General features: G+C 61.3%; 1 protein-coding gene across 1 annotated transcript; it reads right to left on the reverse strand.

The window, feature by feature from the left end:
* Positions 1–3,218: 3,218 nt before the first annotated feature.
* Positions 3,219–16,392, reverse strand: DCS_00661 (Dynein heavy chain, cytoplasmic; the record flags this gene model as incomplete). Its single annotated transcript, XM_040798000.1, has 2 exons — positions 3,219–3,659; positions 3,724–16,392. 2 exons carry the CDS (start codon positions 16,390–16,392, stop codon positions 3,219–3,221), a joined length of 13,110 nt encoding a protein of 4,369 aa, XP_040658883.1.
* Between the last annotated feature and the right edge of the window lie 610 nt (positions 16,393–17,002).

Below are 17,002 nucleotides of genomic sequence, written 5' to 3' on the forward strand. Positions count from 1 at the left end.
TACTCCGTAGCTAAGTAGTTGTACATATGCACTGTGCAGTACAGATCCTTGTGCACCGGCGCAGGAGCACTCTACACTCTACGACCGCCGCACATACAAATGCGCTTGCAAGAGAACCTCCTCGCATAACCCAAACCACCTACCAATCTATGCTTGTCTCTTGCTGCGTGCCTGTACAGTACATGCATGCGTAAAGGTGCACGAATGGAGCACGACCATGTCGGTCATCAGTAATATTACTCCCTCCTCCGATCTTGCAGGTACAACTACTTGTACAAATACCTACTACACCTACTTCGCTAGCCGTACGGCCACACCCACACCCTGCCACGCCCACGCCCGTCCGCCGGCGCCCACACACAGCGCTGGCCCGTACCGCCTCGGTGCCAATAGAATGCTGCCGTGGACCCGCCCGTCGCCAACCCAGGTGGCCCAGGTGACCTCCCGAAGCTACCCGCTTCGGGCTTGGGCCCAGCGAACCGACGACCAAGGGCTCGACACTTGACCCTGTGCCACTACCTGTCTCTCGCTCTCGAACTCTCCCACCAGCTCTGTCTCAGCGGCTGGTACGGAGGACGGTGGACGGTGGACGAGAGCGAGCGGCCACGGCAGGAGGCGTCCGTGGGCGCCCGTCCACGTTGGAGGTCGGGGTCGCCGGTGGCCGGTGGCCAGGCGGATAGGAAGAAGCAGGGGAAGGAAAAGGACGAGAACAAGGATGGGAAAGGGGGAGGGGGAGGGGGGGATGCGCAGTGCGGTTAGCCATCAAGGTGTCGTTGGGACGACGGACGAGCGAGGAACGCATCGCTTCGACCTGAACATGGCCGTTCCGCAACTTGCTGCGTCGCTTCCGCCGGCACGAAGCACCCCTGCCGTCGACAGTTTACATGTACTGTACGTGCCTTGCCAGCACTGCCGGTTGCCAGGTTGCAGGAGGGGGAGGGGAGGGGAAGGGGGATCACGGCAGCCTTCTCGGCTTCGTATCTGCCCAGCAGGTACCGGTGGTGTGTGCAGTTTTACTCGGTCGCCAGCGGCCGTGGCGACCAAGCGACCTGCTCGTCCATGTCCTCCCAACACCCACCCACCTCTGCGTACTGTGCCCCTGTCCCCCTTTGCTCCTCTGCGTCGTCCAGCGCCGAGCAGGTGTAGGTGCATACGTCAAAGCTGACAGCAGCAAGGCCGCGCAAGCGCTTGGCATGGGCCCACGTCCTGACGTGACCACGGACCGCAAACTGGCCGACGGGAGGAGGGTGACGACGTCTGTGAGTCGTTCTCGGCACATGCTCACTACCAGTTCATGCACCTGCTCATGTACGAGTACTGTAGATACTTGCTGTGTTATTGCCGTATTAATTAATACTCGGTACTACCGTGGTTGGTACTAACCTCCCCAGGCACACGTCTCGCGGCTTGTACCGTACCCGTACCGCACGTCGAGGTACTGTCTGGAGTGATGGGGAGCGAATCCACAGCGATTCCAAACTATTACAGTGACTAATAGTAGGTAGACGGAGTACATCTGCGGCGAGTCCCAAGAGAGTCGACTCGATACCTAGATGTACAGCAGTAGCAGAGCAGTACCTTGGTACTACTTCGTACTTGTGCATGTGCATGTGCATGGGCACAGAGGACGGAGTGCATTGAGCGGTGCCCTGGACGAACAGCTCCCTCCGTACTCCGTACTCCGTACTCCGTTCAGACATCCATCACAGACACTGCACATGAGCATCCCCTTCCTTCCATCGTCCAACGTCGTGAGCATGCAATGATGCATGCACCCATCTACTCGTCCCTGATGCCCATGATTGGCCCGCCGACGCGATGGACACCCTTGCATTTCTGACCTGTGCCTTGGCTGGCGTTTGTGCACAAAGAGCATGTGTGCATTACAGTACTGATGCCCACGATGTGTACGAGCTGGTACGGAGTACAATTACTCCGTACATATGTGTACAATACCAGCATCTGCATGCACATGCACGCGCCTATGAGCGCACCTATAAGCAGAATTGCCATATGTACCCCGTAAACGTGCTTGTAATATAACTAGTTGTACTCCGTAGGCGTCTGAATACATACCTAGTACAAACCAGTACATGGACTTGGCAATGAGGAGTACTCCGTACAGTACTTGTACTTGTACTTTGCAACACCTACTTATGTACACCCCCGTTATAGGTGCATATACAACTACGTGCAGGTGCACTTGCAAGCTACTAGTAGTACCTAGTACATAGGAACGGAGTACTGTATACAGCAACGACAGAGTACCGCCAGTCCGCAATACGACCAAGCTCAGTTGGCTACGCATACCCTCGTGCTCCTACATGTACGCCCAAGCGTGTTGCACAGAGTACATGTACAGCTACCTCTGAGCATCCTCCTCGTGCCTGATACTTCCCGACAGCTTCTGCTCGTCTCGCGCCTCACCGACAGCCTCCCACGACCAATTCGTATCCGTACTCCCTCCCGCCCATGCAGTGCGAGCGCTCCCGAATGCAGTCAGACCACCTGCATTCTGGGTGCCGAGTGCTCGTCGACAAGTATGCCAGTACGAGTGTCCTGCAGATCAAGCAGCGTGCAGCGTGCATCCTGTAAGCACTCTAGTTGCTACCGCACCTGTTGCACCCGAACCTCCTGTTCGTACGCCTGCAGCGAGTCTCGACATCAACGTCCAATTACATCGGCTCACGACTGCCTGGCCGTGCCATCTGCCATCCGTGAACCTCCTCCGCCCGCCCGCCCCCATGTCGCACCAACACCACTCCATCACACCCTCGACGCGGCGCCTCATCCGCCAACACCACCGCCGTTCGTCCTCAAGGCCTCGACCCTCCCCCCCCTCCCCCTCTCCTCGTCCCGTACGGCTTGTACGCCTCGCAGCACGAGAAGAATCAGTGGAAAATCATGAATTAGAATAGGTGTAGAGCAAAAGCGACAATACCACGAAAGCCATACCCTTCTGTACAGTGGCCGGCAGCAGCAACTACTGGCTTCGCCCTCGCACACGCCAACGCACGATCCCTCTGCGCGCTGCGTGAAAAAAAAATTGTCCAGCTTGCTCCGGCGACACAGGGACCGGCGTGCCATGGATCCCATCGGTGAAAAACGAGCGCCATCCATCTACCCCTGCCCACGAGAAACGCCGAACTAATGCATTGTCAATGTCGTCGTCGTCGTCGTCGTCGTCGTCGCCGCCGCCGCCGCCGCCGCCGCGACCCTCACGAGTCCGTCACCAGTTGCTCCCCCTGATCCAGAAGCTCCGTCACCCTCCGCAGGTCCTCCACCAGCCTCTGTCCGAGCCCTACCAGCAGCAGCTTCTCCGCGTTCGCCGGCAGGCCGAGGTACGTCGGTGGCTCGCGTTCGGGCATCGCGTGGATCCAGCCCATAAAGTCTTGCAGGCTCGTGCCCGACGGAACCACGAGCCCGCCGTCGGGGCCGTCGACGAGCTTGTGGTCCACCTCGTACGCCGCCGGCGTGAGCAGCGACGCCACCAGCTTCTCGAGCAGCCTGAAGTCGCCCTCATCGTCAATCTTGCCTCCGTACGTCTCCGTCACGAGGTACCGGATCATGTCCCAGGGAATGTTCTGCGGCGCAATGTTGCTTCGGTTGCCCGCGACCCCCTCGAGCCAGGTGTCGACGATAAAGGCCGAGCATTCGTACTAGAGAGCACCATCCATGTCAGCCGCAAGCTTCCACTTCACCATCGGCCTCGGCCCAACTTACGTCGCTGTCGTTGAACTCCCAGAATCCCTTCCACCCGAGGTTGGGCGCGTAACGCAGCCGCTCCTGCGCGACGGCGTGCATGAACGAGAGGAGCAGGTACAGCCTCGTCCTTTCCACGGGGCTCTTCGTCGCCCGCGTCGAGAGCGACGACATCGAATCCTTCATGTTCGCTCGCACGCCCGCCGGCTGCTCGTACATGAGCACCCGAGACGCCCGGATGAGGTTGACCGGGATCTTCGGGCTCGACTCCATCGACAGGAACAGCCGAAAGCCCTTGGGTGGGTTGAGAGCCTCCATCCGCTTCTCGAGACTCTGGAGCCAGGTCGGCGCGAGGTGGACGTTCTTCACAAGCACCCAGGAGCCCGTCTGCGCCGCGTTGCCGATGGCCTTGTCCGCGCTCGCCAAGCCCTCGTTCGATCCCATGGCGATGTTGGTGCACTTGACCTTCATCCGCTCCACCAAGCCGTCCACCTTGTAGCTCGCGTCGAATCCCGGGCTCGACACGAGCGCGACGGGCAGCGTCGCCGGCGCTTGCGTCACCGTCGCCTGCAGATCCTCGTCGTAGTCGAACACGTCGCCGCCAAAGACTTGGCTCACGAACCGCTCCGCCGCCGGCACGAACCGGTCCATGCGGAAGAGCTTGACGAGCAACAGCGACATGAGCGCCCGGTCGACCGCCGCCGTCTCGTCGTCCCATATCTGCGGGACGGCAGCCTCGGCAATCTCCTGCCCGAGGAACTTGTCCCAGTCGCCGCTCGCCACGCCGTCCAGCTTTCCTTCCATCACGCTGAGCGCCCTGGCCTGGGCAAAGGCCTCCTCCTTGAGCCCGGCGTCCGACGACAGGTCTCGCCCCTGCACGCGGTTGTCGAGGATCACGTCGATGAGCGACTTGTCCATCTTGTAGGGTGACGCCTGCGCCAGGAGCATCCCGAGCGTGATGCGGTCCTTCTGGAGGAGACCGAGCGCCGTCCGCTTGAACGTGTTCACAAACAAGTCCTTGACGATGATGTCCCGCCGCGCGTTGTGGTCCGTCTCGTCGGCCAGATTCTTGTTGCCGTGCAGCACCATCTGGAAGATGTCCAGGAAATACTGCAACGAGAACTGGTAGAAGTGGTTGAGGAAGTGAAGCTGGTCCAGCACGGCGAACACGGCGCTGCACGAGTTCGCAATCACGCCGTACTGCTGCGTAATCTCCTCCACCTCGGCCATGACGCCTTCCGTGTTGCTCATCTTGGCCGATATGTCGGCCGCCTCCGTCTTGAGCGTCTCGAGCGTCTCGATGACCTTGTCGTCGTCGAGAATGTTGCCCCGAGACTCGTTGAGCGCCTGGAGCAGCTGCTTCTCGAGCTGGCGCAGGTGAACCTTGAATTCTCCCTGAAGCTTGATGAGGTTGGTTCGCCGCTCGTCCACGTCGGGCCGCTCCGACTTGAGCACGTCGTTCAGGGACTGCGTCCGGAGGCTGCTCTTGGTGACCGTGAAGTTGACAAACGTCGTGCGGCTGCAGATGTCGGGCGCGAACTGCGCCGAAGGATCCCGCGTCAAGAGGAAAAGCTTGAACGAGGGTGAAAAGTCAATCTCCTGCTTGCCGAGCTGGATGAGCACGCGGCCGCCCGTCCGCTGGTACTCCTTGTTCAGGACGTGGTTGAGGATGGGATCGAGGTGTTCGGCGTCCTGGATGAGGATCGGATTCCCGAACCGCAGCGAGCTCTCGAGCTGCTTCGTAAAGGTCTCGTCCAGAAAGCTCGTGACGGTGAGCCGTCGATCGTTGCATTCCTTCTGCAGGAACTCCGTCACCCTCCCGGATGGGTCGATGATGAGAGGGTAGCGGTTGAACCGCTTGAGGATGATGGCATTCTCCGTGCACAGGTCGTCGACGGGCAGCGTGTTTTCCTGCCACGTGAGGCGTTCGTCCGCGCTCGACAGGTACTCGGTCACCGGGTTGGGAGACTTGTACCGGATGCCGGAGAGATGAAGCTGGTGGCACCAGTCGTCCATCATGGACCTTCGGAATGTTTGATCGTAGAGGCCGCTGTACGCGAGAAAGGCGGCCGCAACGAGGACGTCGCCCACCAACGTGCTGATCTGAGTCTCGAAAGACTTGCTTCCCTCCTCCCAGCGGCTCCTCTCGGACGACAGGCTGTCGAGCAGCCTGACGCTGCGGTCGACCTTGAACTGAACCTTGGACATCTCCGTCTTGATCGCCTGTGTCTCGCTGATGAGGGCCGCGTACTCGGTCTTGTACGTGTTGATGCTGCTCTCGAGCTCCGCAATGTTGTTCTCGACGGCCTTGGCCTCGGCTTTGGTCTGCAGCGCCTGCTCCTCGAGCTGCATCACCTCCTCCTTCAGGGGACCCACGCGGTCCAGGATGTCCGAGTAGTCGACCTGCGCCGTCACCCACTGCACCAGCGGACCGCAAGCCTTGGAGGCTCTGTTGACCTTTTCGAACGTGAACTCGGGGTTGGAGAGGAATTCGTTGCGCATCTTGTTCCGCAGCGCCCTCGTCATCTGCTTGCCGTTGTCGAACATGATGATGCTGGCGATGAAGTCATCCCTGCGGACGACGGCCTGCACCGCCTTCCAGTCGTTGATCTTGTGGCCCAGCAGGGTGCAGACGGCGTCGAGGGCAAGCCGCACGCCCTGCGGCGGGTTGCCCATGGACCGCACCTCGGTAAGGTGCTGTCTCTTGATGTTGCTGACGCTCGCCTTGGCCTCCTCCACGGCCGGTTCCGCCTTGGCGAGATCCTCGAGGACGACATTCTTGCGCATCGCCACCTCGGCCTCCTGCCTCTCGAGCGCCGCTTGAATCTCCAGCGACGTGTTCTTCCGCTGCTCGGCCTCTCGCTGGTCGGCCACCATGCGCTGCAGCTTCTCGTTGGCCTCGGCGTCCTTTTGCTCCAGCTGCGTCTGCTTCTCGGCGAGGCTAGCACGCAGGTCGCGAACCTTGTCGACGGTGTCACGCAGCTTCTCGAGACCGACGTTGAGGTGGCGCTGCTGCTCCTCGAGGTCTTCGCGTTTCTCATTGTACAGCTTGACGTACTGCCCGACAAAGTCGAGAAAGTGGCGGGGCGTCAGGAAGGTAACCTTCTTCTGCTGCCTGTACAGCTTCTCGTTGTACCGCCCGATCGAGTAATGAATGTGGACCATGGAGTTGATGATGGCTTCCCGATGCGACGGCGGCAGGCCGAGGCCGCGGTAGGCGATCGGGATCGTGTCGGGAGCCTGCCAGTTGCTCTTGTCGAGGTCCACCGAGTGGGTTAGCTCGTGGCCGACCTGGAACAGAGCCTGGTCCGACCAGTCGCCGAACCAGTTGAGCACGCATCGGTTGAACAGCGCCGGGCTCGTCGCCGCCTTGGAGGACAGGTTGCCCTCGGGCGGGTTCATGGTGAAGACGACGTGGAGATTGTTCACGATCTGCTGGGTGAACCACTTGTACAGCTCCTCTGGGGAGTCGAGGTGCAGGTTCTGGCGCTGCGCGCCTTCTTTGCAGGCCGTCATGAGGGCGGCGTAGTCGTCGCCCTCGAAGAGGCCAGGCACCTCGGCGTTGGCGAGCAAGGTGTTCATGCGTTCGAGGAAGCCCGAGTCCAAAACGTTGGCCTCGTCCATGATGAAGCAAATCTTTTCGCCCTTGCAGCCGCAGCGACGAAGGACGTCGCGCAGGTCCTCGTCAAAGTCCTCGCCCGAATACTTGCCGTGCACCTTGATCTGGAAGACTTTGAGGCCGTTCATCCAGGCGACGAACCTCGACAGCGTCGTCTTCCCGCTGCCGCTGACGCCGATGAGGATGACGTGACCTTGCGGCTGTCGGAAGACTCGATCGATGCGCAGCACGTGTTCCAGGACGTCGTTGAAGAGAACCAACGGCACGTCCACCTCCTCTTCGCAAAAGGTTTTGAGGCGCGCCTTGACGAACTCTCTCAGCTGCTCACGGTCGACAGGAATGTAATTCTTGGACAGCCAGTTCGAGAAGAGAATTGGACCCCCGAGAGCCTTCTCCTCATCGATGGTAGGGAAGAACTCGAGGGCGATGCGACGGACGGCCTGGTCGGTCCACGCCCGCTCCTCCTCGGCGACGAGACGGTCCTGGAAGAGGCGGAGAGCTTCGTGCGACCAGATGCGGATGAGGCCCTCGATCGAAAGGCTCTCGAGCGGCTTGATCGCCTCGTACACGCCACGGACCCAGCGCGTGAGCTCACGGGGACTGTAAACGTAGTGCGGCTGGATCTTGGGCGTAAACCTCTGCTGAGACTCGAGGTAGAAGCGAACCATGGCATGGGTCAACGGCTCGGCGTAACCGCGCAACGCAGGCGTCATCTTGAGCACGGCCGAGTTGAAGGTGCCGTAGATCTGGTTGAGGGACTGCTCTCCGGGATAGTCAACGAGGATGAGAGGCGCGTGGCGGAGGAACCGAGCACCCAGCGGAGTGCGGCCAGCATCCGTCGGCGGGTTGCAGGCGCCGACGAACTGGATCCGATCCAACGTCACCCACGACTTGTCCGACGTGCGCCAGAAGCCGTTGTGCTCCACGAGCTGGCGGAGGAACGAAATTGCCCGCTGCGTTCCGTAGTTGTCGGGCGCCGGAAGGTTGATCTCGTCGCAGAAGACGACGAGCCAGCGGCCAATCTGCGTGGGGGAGAGCATGACCCCGTTCAGCGTCTTCTTGTACTCGCAGTACTGCTCAAACGTCTTGATGAGAAGATCGGGCGTCGTCGCGCTCGAGAAGTTGAGGCCGACCACTTCCATGTTCGAGAGCTTGCGGAGAGCGCTGAAAAGCGTCATGGTCTTGCCCGACCCGGGCGGTCCGCAGAGAAGCAGGGGCTTGTGCTCGGCCAGCCACGAGTAGAGAACATCCTCGTGGCGAACGGTGTCGAGAGTCGGGATGACGACATCCGTCTGGGTGATGGAGTGCGTGTTGACCTCGATGCTGGGCACCTGGTTCTGCCACGGCGTCCACTCAGACTTGGGTAGGACCACGTCAAAGTCGATCAAGGAGCTCGAGCCATCCAAGGGAGGCGATCCAAAGCTGGCGAGCGCGCAAACGTCATCGCCAAACGCCTTTCGGTCTGCCAATGGGCAATCGCCCGTGAACGACCAGACGAGGGCAAGGAGGAGCTTCTTGGGCACGAACGCTTCGATCTGCTCGTGATCGAGCGGGAAATCCGAGTGCTGGCTGTTGTACTCGATGACGTCGCGGACGGCCTTGTTCACCAGTGAGAATAGCGTCGTAAAGACCCGGGCCACGGTAAACTCCATGATGTGGTTGTACGACTGCGCCCGGTCGAGGGCACGAAGGATAAAATCGTCCGACAGGTATGCCCTGAGAAGTTCCGCGACCGGCTCCTGAACGGCAAGGTTCTTAGCTGGCGTCTGCCCCGTGGCGACGCTATCCTCGTCGAGGTCCTCGAAGGGAACGCTGCGGAGGGTGTCGAGGTAGTTGGTGACGAGCATGCTCGGCGTGACCGTGTCCTCGCTGAACCAGACCATGCCGCATCGACTGACCGTCGCGAGCGTTGCGTATTTCAACGTTTCAACCTCGAACATGATGCGGACGTTCGCCGGCAGGTTGAGGCGCTCGCCGTTCGGCAGCGTGAGCAGCTTGTTGTCATCGAGCACCGAGTTCAAGTTCTCGACCCATTCGGGGTCAACGTCGCCGTCGAAGACGATCCAGTGCCTCTTCGAATCTTCGCCGCGAAGGTTGTCGACGGTCTTCCGGAGAATGCTGGTGAAGAGGCCGTCGGTCCACTCGCGCGTGGTCGGATCCAGATTCCCGTAGAGAGCCTCCTTGGACATGACCTTGGAATCGATGACGTGGGACACTCCCTCGACCCCCTCGGTTTTCTGGAGCGCATCCAGAAGCAGCCTCCAGGCAGCGGACTTGCCGCTCCCCGAATTGCCCACCATCATGACGCCGTGGTGGATCTTTTGGATCTGATACAGCTGCAGGACCTTGGTCATCCAACCTTCCGTCACGACCAGGTGTCGCTCGGCAGCGAGATCGCGAATCGCCTGCTCCAGCTTTTCGAGGTTGGCCGGCACGTACCGGACGCCCGGGAAGCATTTCTCCTCAATGGAAGTCATCATTTCCGCATCCGACTTGATCAGCTTGGGAGCAATCGTTTCTCGAATGCTCTGCACGATGATTTCGGGCTCGACGACATTCTCGCCACCGGGGTTGCCGTCGTGCAGCCGAGCACGCTTCAAACCACCGGAGCTCACCAGCACGCTCTTCAAGGCTCGAAGGCCAAAGTCATAGTGCGCCTGCTTGGAGAGCAGGCTGGAGCAGTGGTCGAAGAATGGCACGGTCTGCTTGGAGAGCTCCTTCGCCTGCGTGAAACCTTGGGAGTAGAGCATGACCTCGGCGATGAGCTCCTTGTCGGGCTTCGACATGGCAACGCTTCGGAAGAGCTTCTTCAGGTTGTCCGGCAAGTTGGATCGGCCGGCGTAGCCGGGATTCATGGTGATGAAGATGCCGGTATTCTCGTTGACGCTCAGCTGGCGGCCGACCAGCTCGATCTGAGGGTTGCTGTCCTCGACGCTTTGCTTCAGACCAAGCTGGATGTTTTGAATCTGCTGCGACACGGCCGACAAGATCCTTTCCTCGAGACGGTTGAACTCGTCAAAGCAGCCCCACGCGCCGACCTGGCATATGCCGAGGAAGATTCGGCCCATGGCCTGGAAGTCAAAGGTGTCGTCGCAGCAGAAGACGAGAGTGAACCGGCCCAGCTGCAAGCCCAAGGCCTTGACCGACTCCGTCTTGCCGGTTCCGGCCGGTCCGTAGGGCGAACCGCCGAGGCGCTGGCACAAGGCCTGCGTGAGGGTCAGGAAGCATCGATCCGTCAACGGCGTTCTCACGAGCCGGTCCGGGACACCGAGGTACTCGAAGCCGTAGTTGAGCTTGGCGTTTGCCATGCGAACGTGGAGACGATCGAGGGCGTTTCCCTCCGGGCTGTAGACGTAACGCATCTGCAGCTGCCAGAGATAATGGCCTGGAGAATCCGCTCCGGCGTCGATGAGCTTCTCGATGACATCTCGCTGGTGCACGCATTCCGTGATCATCTGCTCGCACTTCTTCCGCACAATGGCCTCCAGGTCGCCCAGCACGGTGTCGGCGAGAACACGCAGGATCCGCACCTCGAGCTCGAAAAGAGCGCGCAACGTCTGACCGCCGGCAGCCAAGGATTTCTCAACGGCCGTCGTCCACACCACCTGAGCGGCCAGGACGACAATCTGGCTGGGGAACGCACCCATGAACTCGTTCAAAGCGGCAGCATCAATCGCCTGCGACTCGAACAGGGGGGTGTACTGCTCCACGGCCTCGGCCAGCAGCTCTGCCAGCGTCGCCTTCATACCTCCCTCCAGGAGGGCGAGCCAGTCGTTGATCCTCGGCGTCTTGGTCAGGGAGATTTCCTTCTTGAGCGTGACGGTCTCGCCTTCTTTGGAGGTAAAGCCCGAGATGACGGATTTATCATCCATGACGAGGCCGGAAAGGCCGGCGAACATCTTTTTGAAGTGCTTGGCGATGCGTAGAGTATCGTTGCTGTTGCCGATCATCTCGAGCAAATCTTCGTCTCCAACAAAGTAGAAGCGAGGGAACGACACCCTCTCCTTCTCCAGGTATTCACCCAGAGCTTTCTGGATCTTGTTCAGCATTTCGGCCAGGCGCTCCAAGGATTTCTGGGCGTTGGGGATGTTGAGGACGTCGAGGACGTAGGGCGTCTTGTTGGCCTTCTTCATGACGGCGAGAAACTCGCTGTTGATGTTCTGGAAGCGGCCCGACTCGATGGGCAGGAGATGCTTGATGTCGGCGTTGCCGGTGAAGACGCCCTCGAGGTAGACCCATTGGCGCTGGACGTCTATCCAGACATCGAACAGGACGTGAACGCGGTTCAGCTTATCCTCCCAGGACAGCGCCTCCTCCTCGAACTCCTTGTAGTACGGAGAATGCTTCATGGCGTGAAGTGAGTTCAAGTTCTCGCTGCACTTGGCAAATAAATCGTCCCAGCCGCGAATGAGCCGGCACTTGTTCTGATAGTTGACCATGTCGAGGGCGTAGTTTTGCCACGTCTCCCGCACCTGCTTCAGGAACTCCTCGAGAGCCATCTCGCCCTGCGCCTGGGCGATGATGTCCTTGACGATGACCTCGGTGGCGACCAGGTTCAGGTCCCAGACGTCGCCGAGGGTCATGGAGCTGGGCGAGAATCGCTTCTGGGGCTTGATCTGCTTGTAAATCTTGTGCCAGTGCCGCTCGCGGATGGCATCCGACTTGAGGTCCGAGAGGATGGGGTTGACCTTGAGAAAGGTGCGCAGGATGCCTTGGACATGCTCGAAGGCGGCGTACTGCCTCATCCGGCTGGGCATCTCCTTCGTGCTCTTGATGAGGTCGTCAACCCTCGACCGGACCTTGCGCGGCTGGACGGCCGTCCACAGGATGTCGCGCGTCTCGTTCAGGCTGGCCCATATGGTCGAGAGATTCGACCAGACGGATTGAAAGTCGCGAACCTCCTCCAGCGTGGAATCCAGGGTGCTGCCTTGGCTCGGAGGGATGTCCAAGGCTTCCTTGGCCCTCGCCACCTGCCGAAAGTCGTTCTGAAGGCCGCTGATCCTCGTCTCGAACGAGGTCAACGTGGCCGAGGCGACGTCCGGTTGAATGGTTCCCGACACGGGCTTCTCCTCGTTCCACTGGTGGATGATCTCGGCGATGCGCTGGCTCACGAGCTTGTCCTGGGCGACGATGTTGGCGCGCATGGCATCCGACTGGTCCTCGACGATCCTCGACTTCTTCTCGAGAATCTCCTTGAGGGCCTCCCACTGACTGTCGATCTGCTCGATGTGGAGCCAGTCGTTGGGGAAGTGGTAGCGCTGCCGGACGAGGGTCGACTGTCCCTGGCGGAACATGTCGATCTCGGGGGCCCACAGCTTGACGTTTCGCTTGCAGCCCTGGACGGCGGTGATGAACTGGACGGCCTGCGCCGTCGACGAAGTGTCGGATCCCTGCGTCTCCAGATGCTTGCGGGCCTTTTCGATGTCGGCGTTGACGTCGCGCATGCGGTTTCCCATGCGGCCGGCAAACTTGATCAGGATCTCGTGCTGCCACTGGTCGTACTTTGCGTTGACCTTGGTCTGGACTTGATCGTAATCGACGGTGAGGTGGCCGAACGAGCGGCTCACCTCCTGGGTGTCAAAGGTGGTGCGAACTTTGCGAATGTCCTGCAGGCACTCGAGCCATCGTGGAAGGTGGTCGCCGAGCAGGTCATACACCTGCTCCGACTGGAGGTCCCAGAGAGACTGGAACTGCAGCCACTTGTCGACGTAGGCGCCCACCTCGCCGAGCTTCGTCTCCATGGACGCGTACGCTCCGCCGAGCATGGCGGCGCATTCCGTGGGCAGGTCGGCGAAGCGGGCCTCGTCGGCGGCGGAGGTGTTGAGGGTCATCTGATACCTCGCGGCCTTGATCTTGCGCAAGTTGCAGACGATGCCGATCCAGGCGTGAAGATGGAGGCACCAGCTCGCCCTGGCGAACTCGAGCGGCGGGTCGAGGTAGATGACTTGGTTCCGCATCGCCAGCTCGAGCACGAGAGGCTTCATCGTGGGCGCATCTTGCTGGCCGTCGTCCTCGGCCACCTTCTTCCGGGGGCGGCCGTCGGTCGAGGCATCGTCCTCGAAGGTGGCGATCCACGCCTCGACGGCGCTCTGAAGTCGGCCGAGGAGGATGGACTGGACCTCCTGGTTCAGGCCGGCGACCCAAAACTCCAGGTTGGCGTACTGCTCCAGGTTCAGCTGGTCGATGGCGGACTGGACGGTGTTGAGGCGCGACTGGAAGGCCGACGTCTCGTACGGGCAGCTCTTGAGCTCCTTGAGCGCCCGCTCGACGGTCGCGTGGATGTGGCTCAGCGACGAAGCCTTGCCCTGAAGGACGGAGACGGCGGCGGCAAAGCTCCGGACGAACATTCCGTGCTTGCTCTCGGTGTTCTTGGCGAGGCTAACCTCCTTGCCGGCGGCGGCGAGGAGGGGGCGCGACTGCCGCTGGTCGGCGTAGAACAGCTCGTGCGAGTTGACGAAGGATTCCCAGCGCAGCGGCACGCCCTCGGCGGTCAGCCTGTAGACGTCGTTGCGGTAGCCGTTCAGCAGGATGGACTCGTCACCCATGTCGGAGATTTGGCGCAGCGTCTGGGACAGAGTCCGGACGCTCTCCATGAGGCTCACGGCGTAGGGGTAGACGCGCTTCGCATCCTTGGAGACGGTCGTGACGGCGTGAGGGACGGCGTAGGATTGCCACATGAGATTCCGCGTCTCCTTGAAGAGGGTGATGATCTGGGAGTCGAAGTTGACGGCGAGCTCGAGGATGCCGCCGGCGGACCTCACGCGGGCGATGTCGAAGAGGTGGCCGGAGATGGATATCTTGCGACGCGTGACGTCCGTCAGCCAGGCCTCGTATATGCGACCGGTGTCGAGCTTCTGCTTGAAGAGCTCGCTCTCCTCCTGCAGCTTGTGGCCCTCGGCGTGCATGTGCCACTCGGGGCCGAGGACGGCCTCGACCTTGCGCATGTAGCCGTCGAGCTGGAACTGGATCTGGCGGGCCCAGATGATGGCGCCCGAGACGGGAGGGAGGTCGCGGAGCTGGGCCATGGCGTGGGCCTCGGAGTGGCCGTACTGCTGCTTGAAGCGCTCGTGCAGGCCGTTGATGGCCTGCTTGACGTGGTCCATCAGCTGATTCTGGTACTCCTGGATGGCGCCTCGGATCTTGGGCCGGACGAAGAGGGCGTTGAACTTGGAGAAGACGCGGAACATCTCGTTGGCCGTCTTGGCCGTCGCGAGGCGGTCTCGCAGCCGGGCGATGATGGAGTTTTCGACACGCGTGGTGCGCTCGTTGTAGAGGTTCTCGGCGCGAACCCACCGCTCCTTGCCCTGGTCGGTCACGTCGAGCATGTCGACGTTCTGGAGGGCCTCCCAGGCCTGCTTGACTTCCTCGACGGCGTCGACGTCACCCATCTCCTCCATGACGGCGCCGTGGCCGGCGGCGGTCTCGGCGACGCCCGGGATGATGGTCTGGGGCCCCAGCACGTTCACGATGGTCCGCTGAAGCTGCTCGTGGTTCTCGCGGAAGGTGCCGACGTAGCGGATGCGGATCTCGAGCTCCGAATGCTTCTTGTTGATCTTGATGGGGATGAACTTTTCGCTCCTGCGGCGGGTGACCTCGCGCGCGACGTTGGTGAACTCCTTGACGCTGTCCTCCCAGGTCCTGAAGATGGCGTCGCAGACGCGCATGAGGGCCTGGAAGTGGTGGTGGTCGAGGTTGGCGAGCTCGGCGCCGGGCAGCAGGCGGCGAAGGACGTCGTCGAGGTCGGCGGAGATGGCCTCGACGAGGGGAAGAGCGCGGCGGATGGGGTAGGGGCAGAGTCGCAGCTTCTTGTTGAGGTGGGCGAAGATCTGCGAGATGGCCTCCTGCACCTTGGGCAGGGACGTGGCCGAGAGCAGCTCGTCGAGGGGAAAGTCCCGCATCAGCTGGTTGTACTTTTGCACCTTGTCCATGGCTTCCTTGAGGCCCGTGTCGGTGGTGAAGCTGACGGTGGCCTGGAATCGCTTGGCGTGCTTGAGGATGTCGAGGGTGAGGAGGACGCCGTCGCTCCTCAGCTGGCCCTCGATGGCCTCCAAGGCCGACTCCATGGAGAGCCAAAAGTTGACCTCTTGGCTCGCGGTGCTGAACTCGTTGGAGAGGTTGGAGTCGGGATCCTTGGTCATCTTGGTGATGGCCTGGATGGACTTGGTCCACGTGTTGACGTTTGCCTGCAGCTTGTTGAGGAACGTGCTGTCCTGCAGCAGGTTGGGGGGGATCCGATCGAGCGAAGGCTCGGCGTCGTGCGCGTCGGCCTCGTCGAGCACGTTCTGGACGATGGAGTGGAAGACGAGAGAGATCTCGGGTATGTCGACGTTCTGCTGCAGGTGCAGGAGGCTCAGCTCGAGGTCGTTGAGCCTCTTCTTCGTCACCGGAATCCCCGTCTTCGCGTCGACGTCGGATCGGCCTCCCCTGGAGCCGTTGGCCAGCGGCTGCGTCTTGGTGTTGGCGTCGAAGTAGGGCACGAGGGCGTGGTGGACGTGGGAATGGAGAACCTCCCAGGGGGAGACGGAGGTGCCTTGCTCGCCCGCGGCGGCGCTCATCGAGGCCGGGCCGGGCAGGTTTGTGATGAAGATCTGCGACGTGAGAGGACGAGCCGGGTCGATGGGCTGCGGCGTCTTGAGCAAGACGAGCGAGGAAACGGTGGTGGGGGAGGAAGATATGTCGGCGGAGAGGGTGTAGTGAAACAAGGGGACTGCGAGGGCGCACACGGTCATCAGCAGGCAGCACGGCCGGAGGGGTCGGGCAGGCAGCTGGAACTCACCGGCGGAGTCGGCACCGCTCTCGGTCGCCGACGAGGACGGGAAGACGTCCTTTTGGACGTACATGACGCACTGGGTATCATTCGCAAACCTCGTGCACCGCGAAACGGTCTCGGCGAGGCGACTCTCGTGCAGCAAGCTCCCCGGCTGCTCCAGGTCGTCGCGCGTCGCGCCGAGGGTGATGTGGCAGACGGAGGCGAGGTGCTCGACGACGCGTTCCGGCTCGACCGTCGGGAAGGGTGCCGGCGCCGCGATGCCGTTGGCAGGCGCGGGCACCGCCGGCGAGGACACCTCCATGGCGGCGTGGGAGGCGAGCGGCAAAGGGGGGGGGGGGGGGGGGAGGCGTCACCAGCGAACGGTCATCTCCTACCGACGGGGCAGAGAGCGACGGCCTTGGAACGAAGTGAAGGCTGGAGAGTCGAGTGGAACGGCGAGTTGGATCTCGGCCGTCACCGCGGCTTCTCGACAAACGAGGGAGCGAAGCAGGAATGCTCCAGGAGCAGCGTGCGAGGAGCGTTTCCGGGAGAAGCGAGCGGAAAGAATGACGGAATGGTAGAAGGTCGTCACGCGGCCGTCGGTATCGAAGGGGGCGGGGTGCCGGGGACGGCGTCGGGGGAGGTTTGCCGTCTAGGAGAGGTTGAAGAAGAAGAATGCAGCAAACAGATGGCAGCAACGGTGCTTGCTCATCATAGGTTGTGCCGTAGGTACATGGTACGAGTGACTTGACGCGATTCAACAGTCGCGACTTGGCAAACCAAACCAGAAAGGTGGGTCTCGATTTGGGGCACGAGCGGTAAGTAAGTACAAGTACAGGGCACTTGCAAGTCCCTCCGCAAGGCCGGAAAGGCACCCCAGCGTCCATATTTACGCATCGTCCAGGGTATAACTGCATGCGCCTGCTCGTACC

Source organism: Drechmeria coniospora, chromosome 01, assembly GCF_001625195.1.
Source record: "Drechmeria coniospora strain ARSEF 6962 chromosome 01, whole genome shotgun sequence".
NCBI lineage: Eukaryota > Fungi > Ascomycota > Sordariomycetes > Hypocreales > Ophiocordycipitaceae > Drechmeria > Drechmeria coniospora.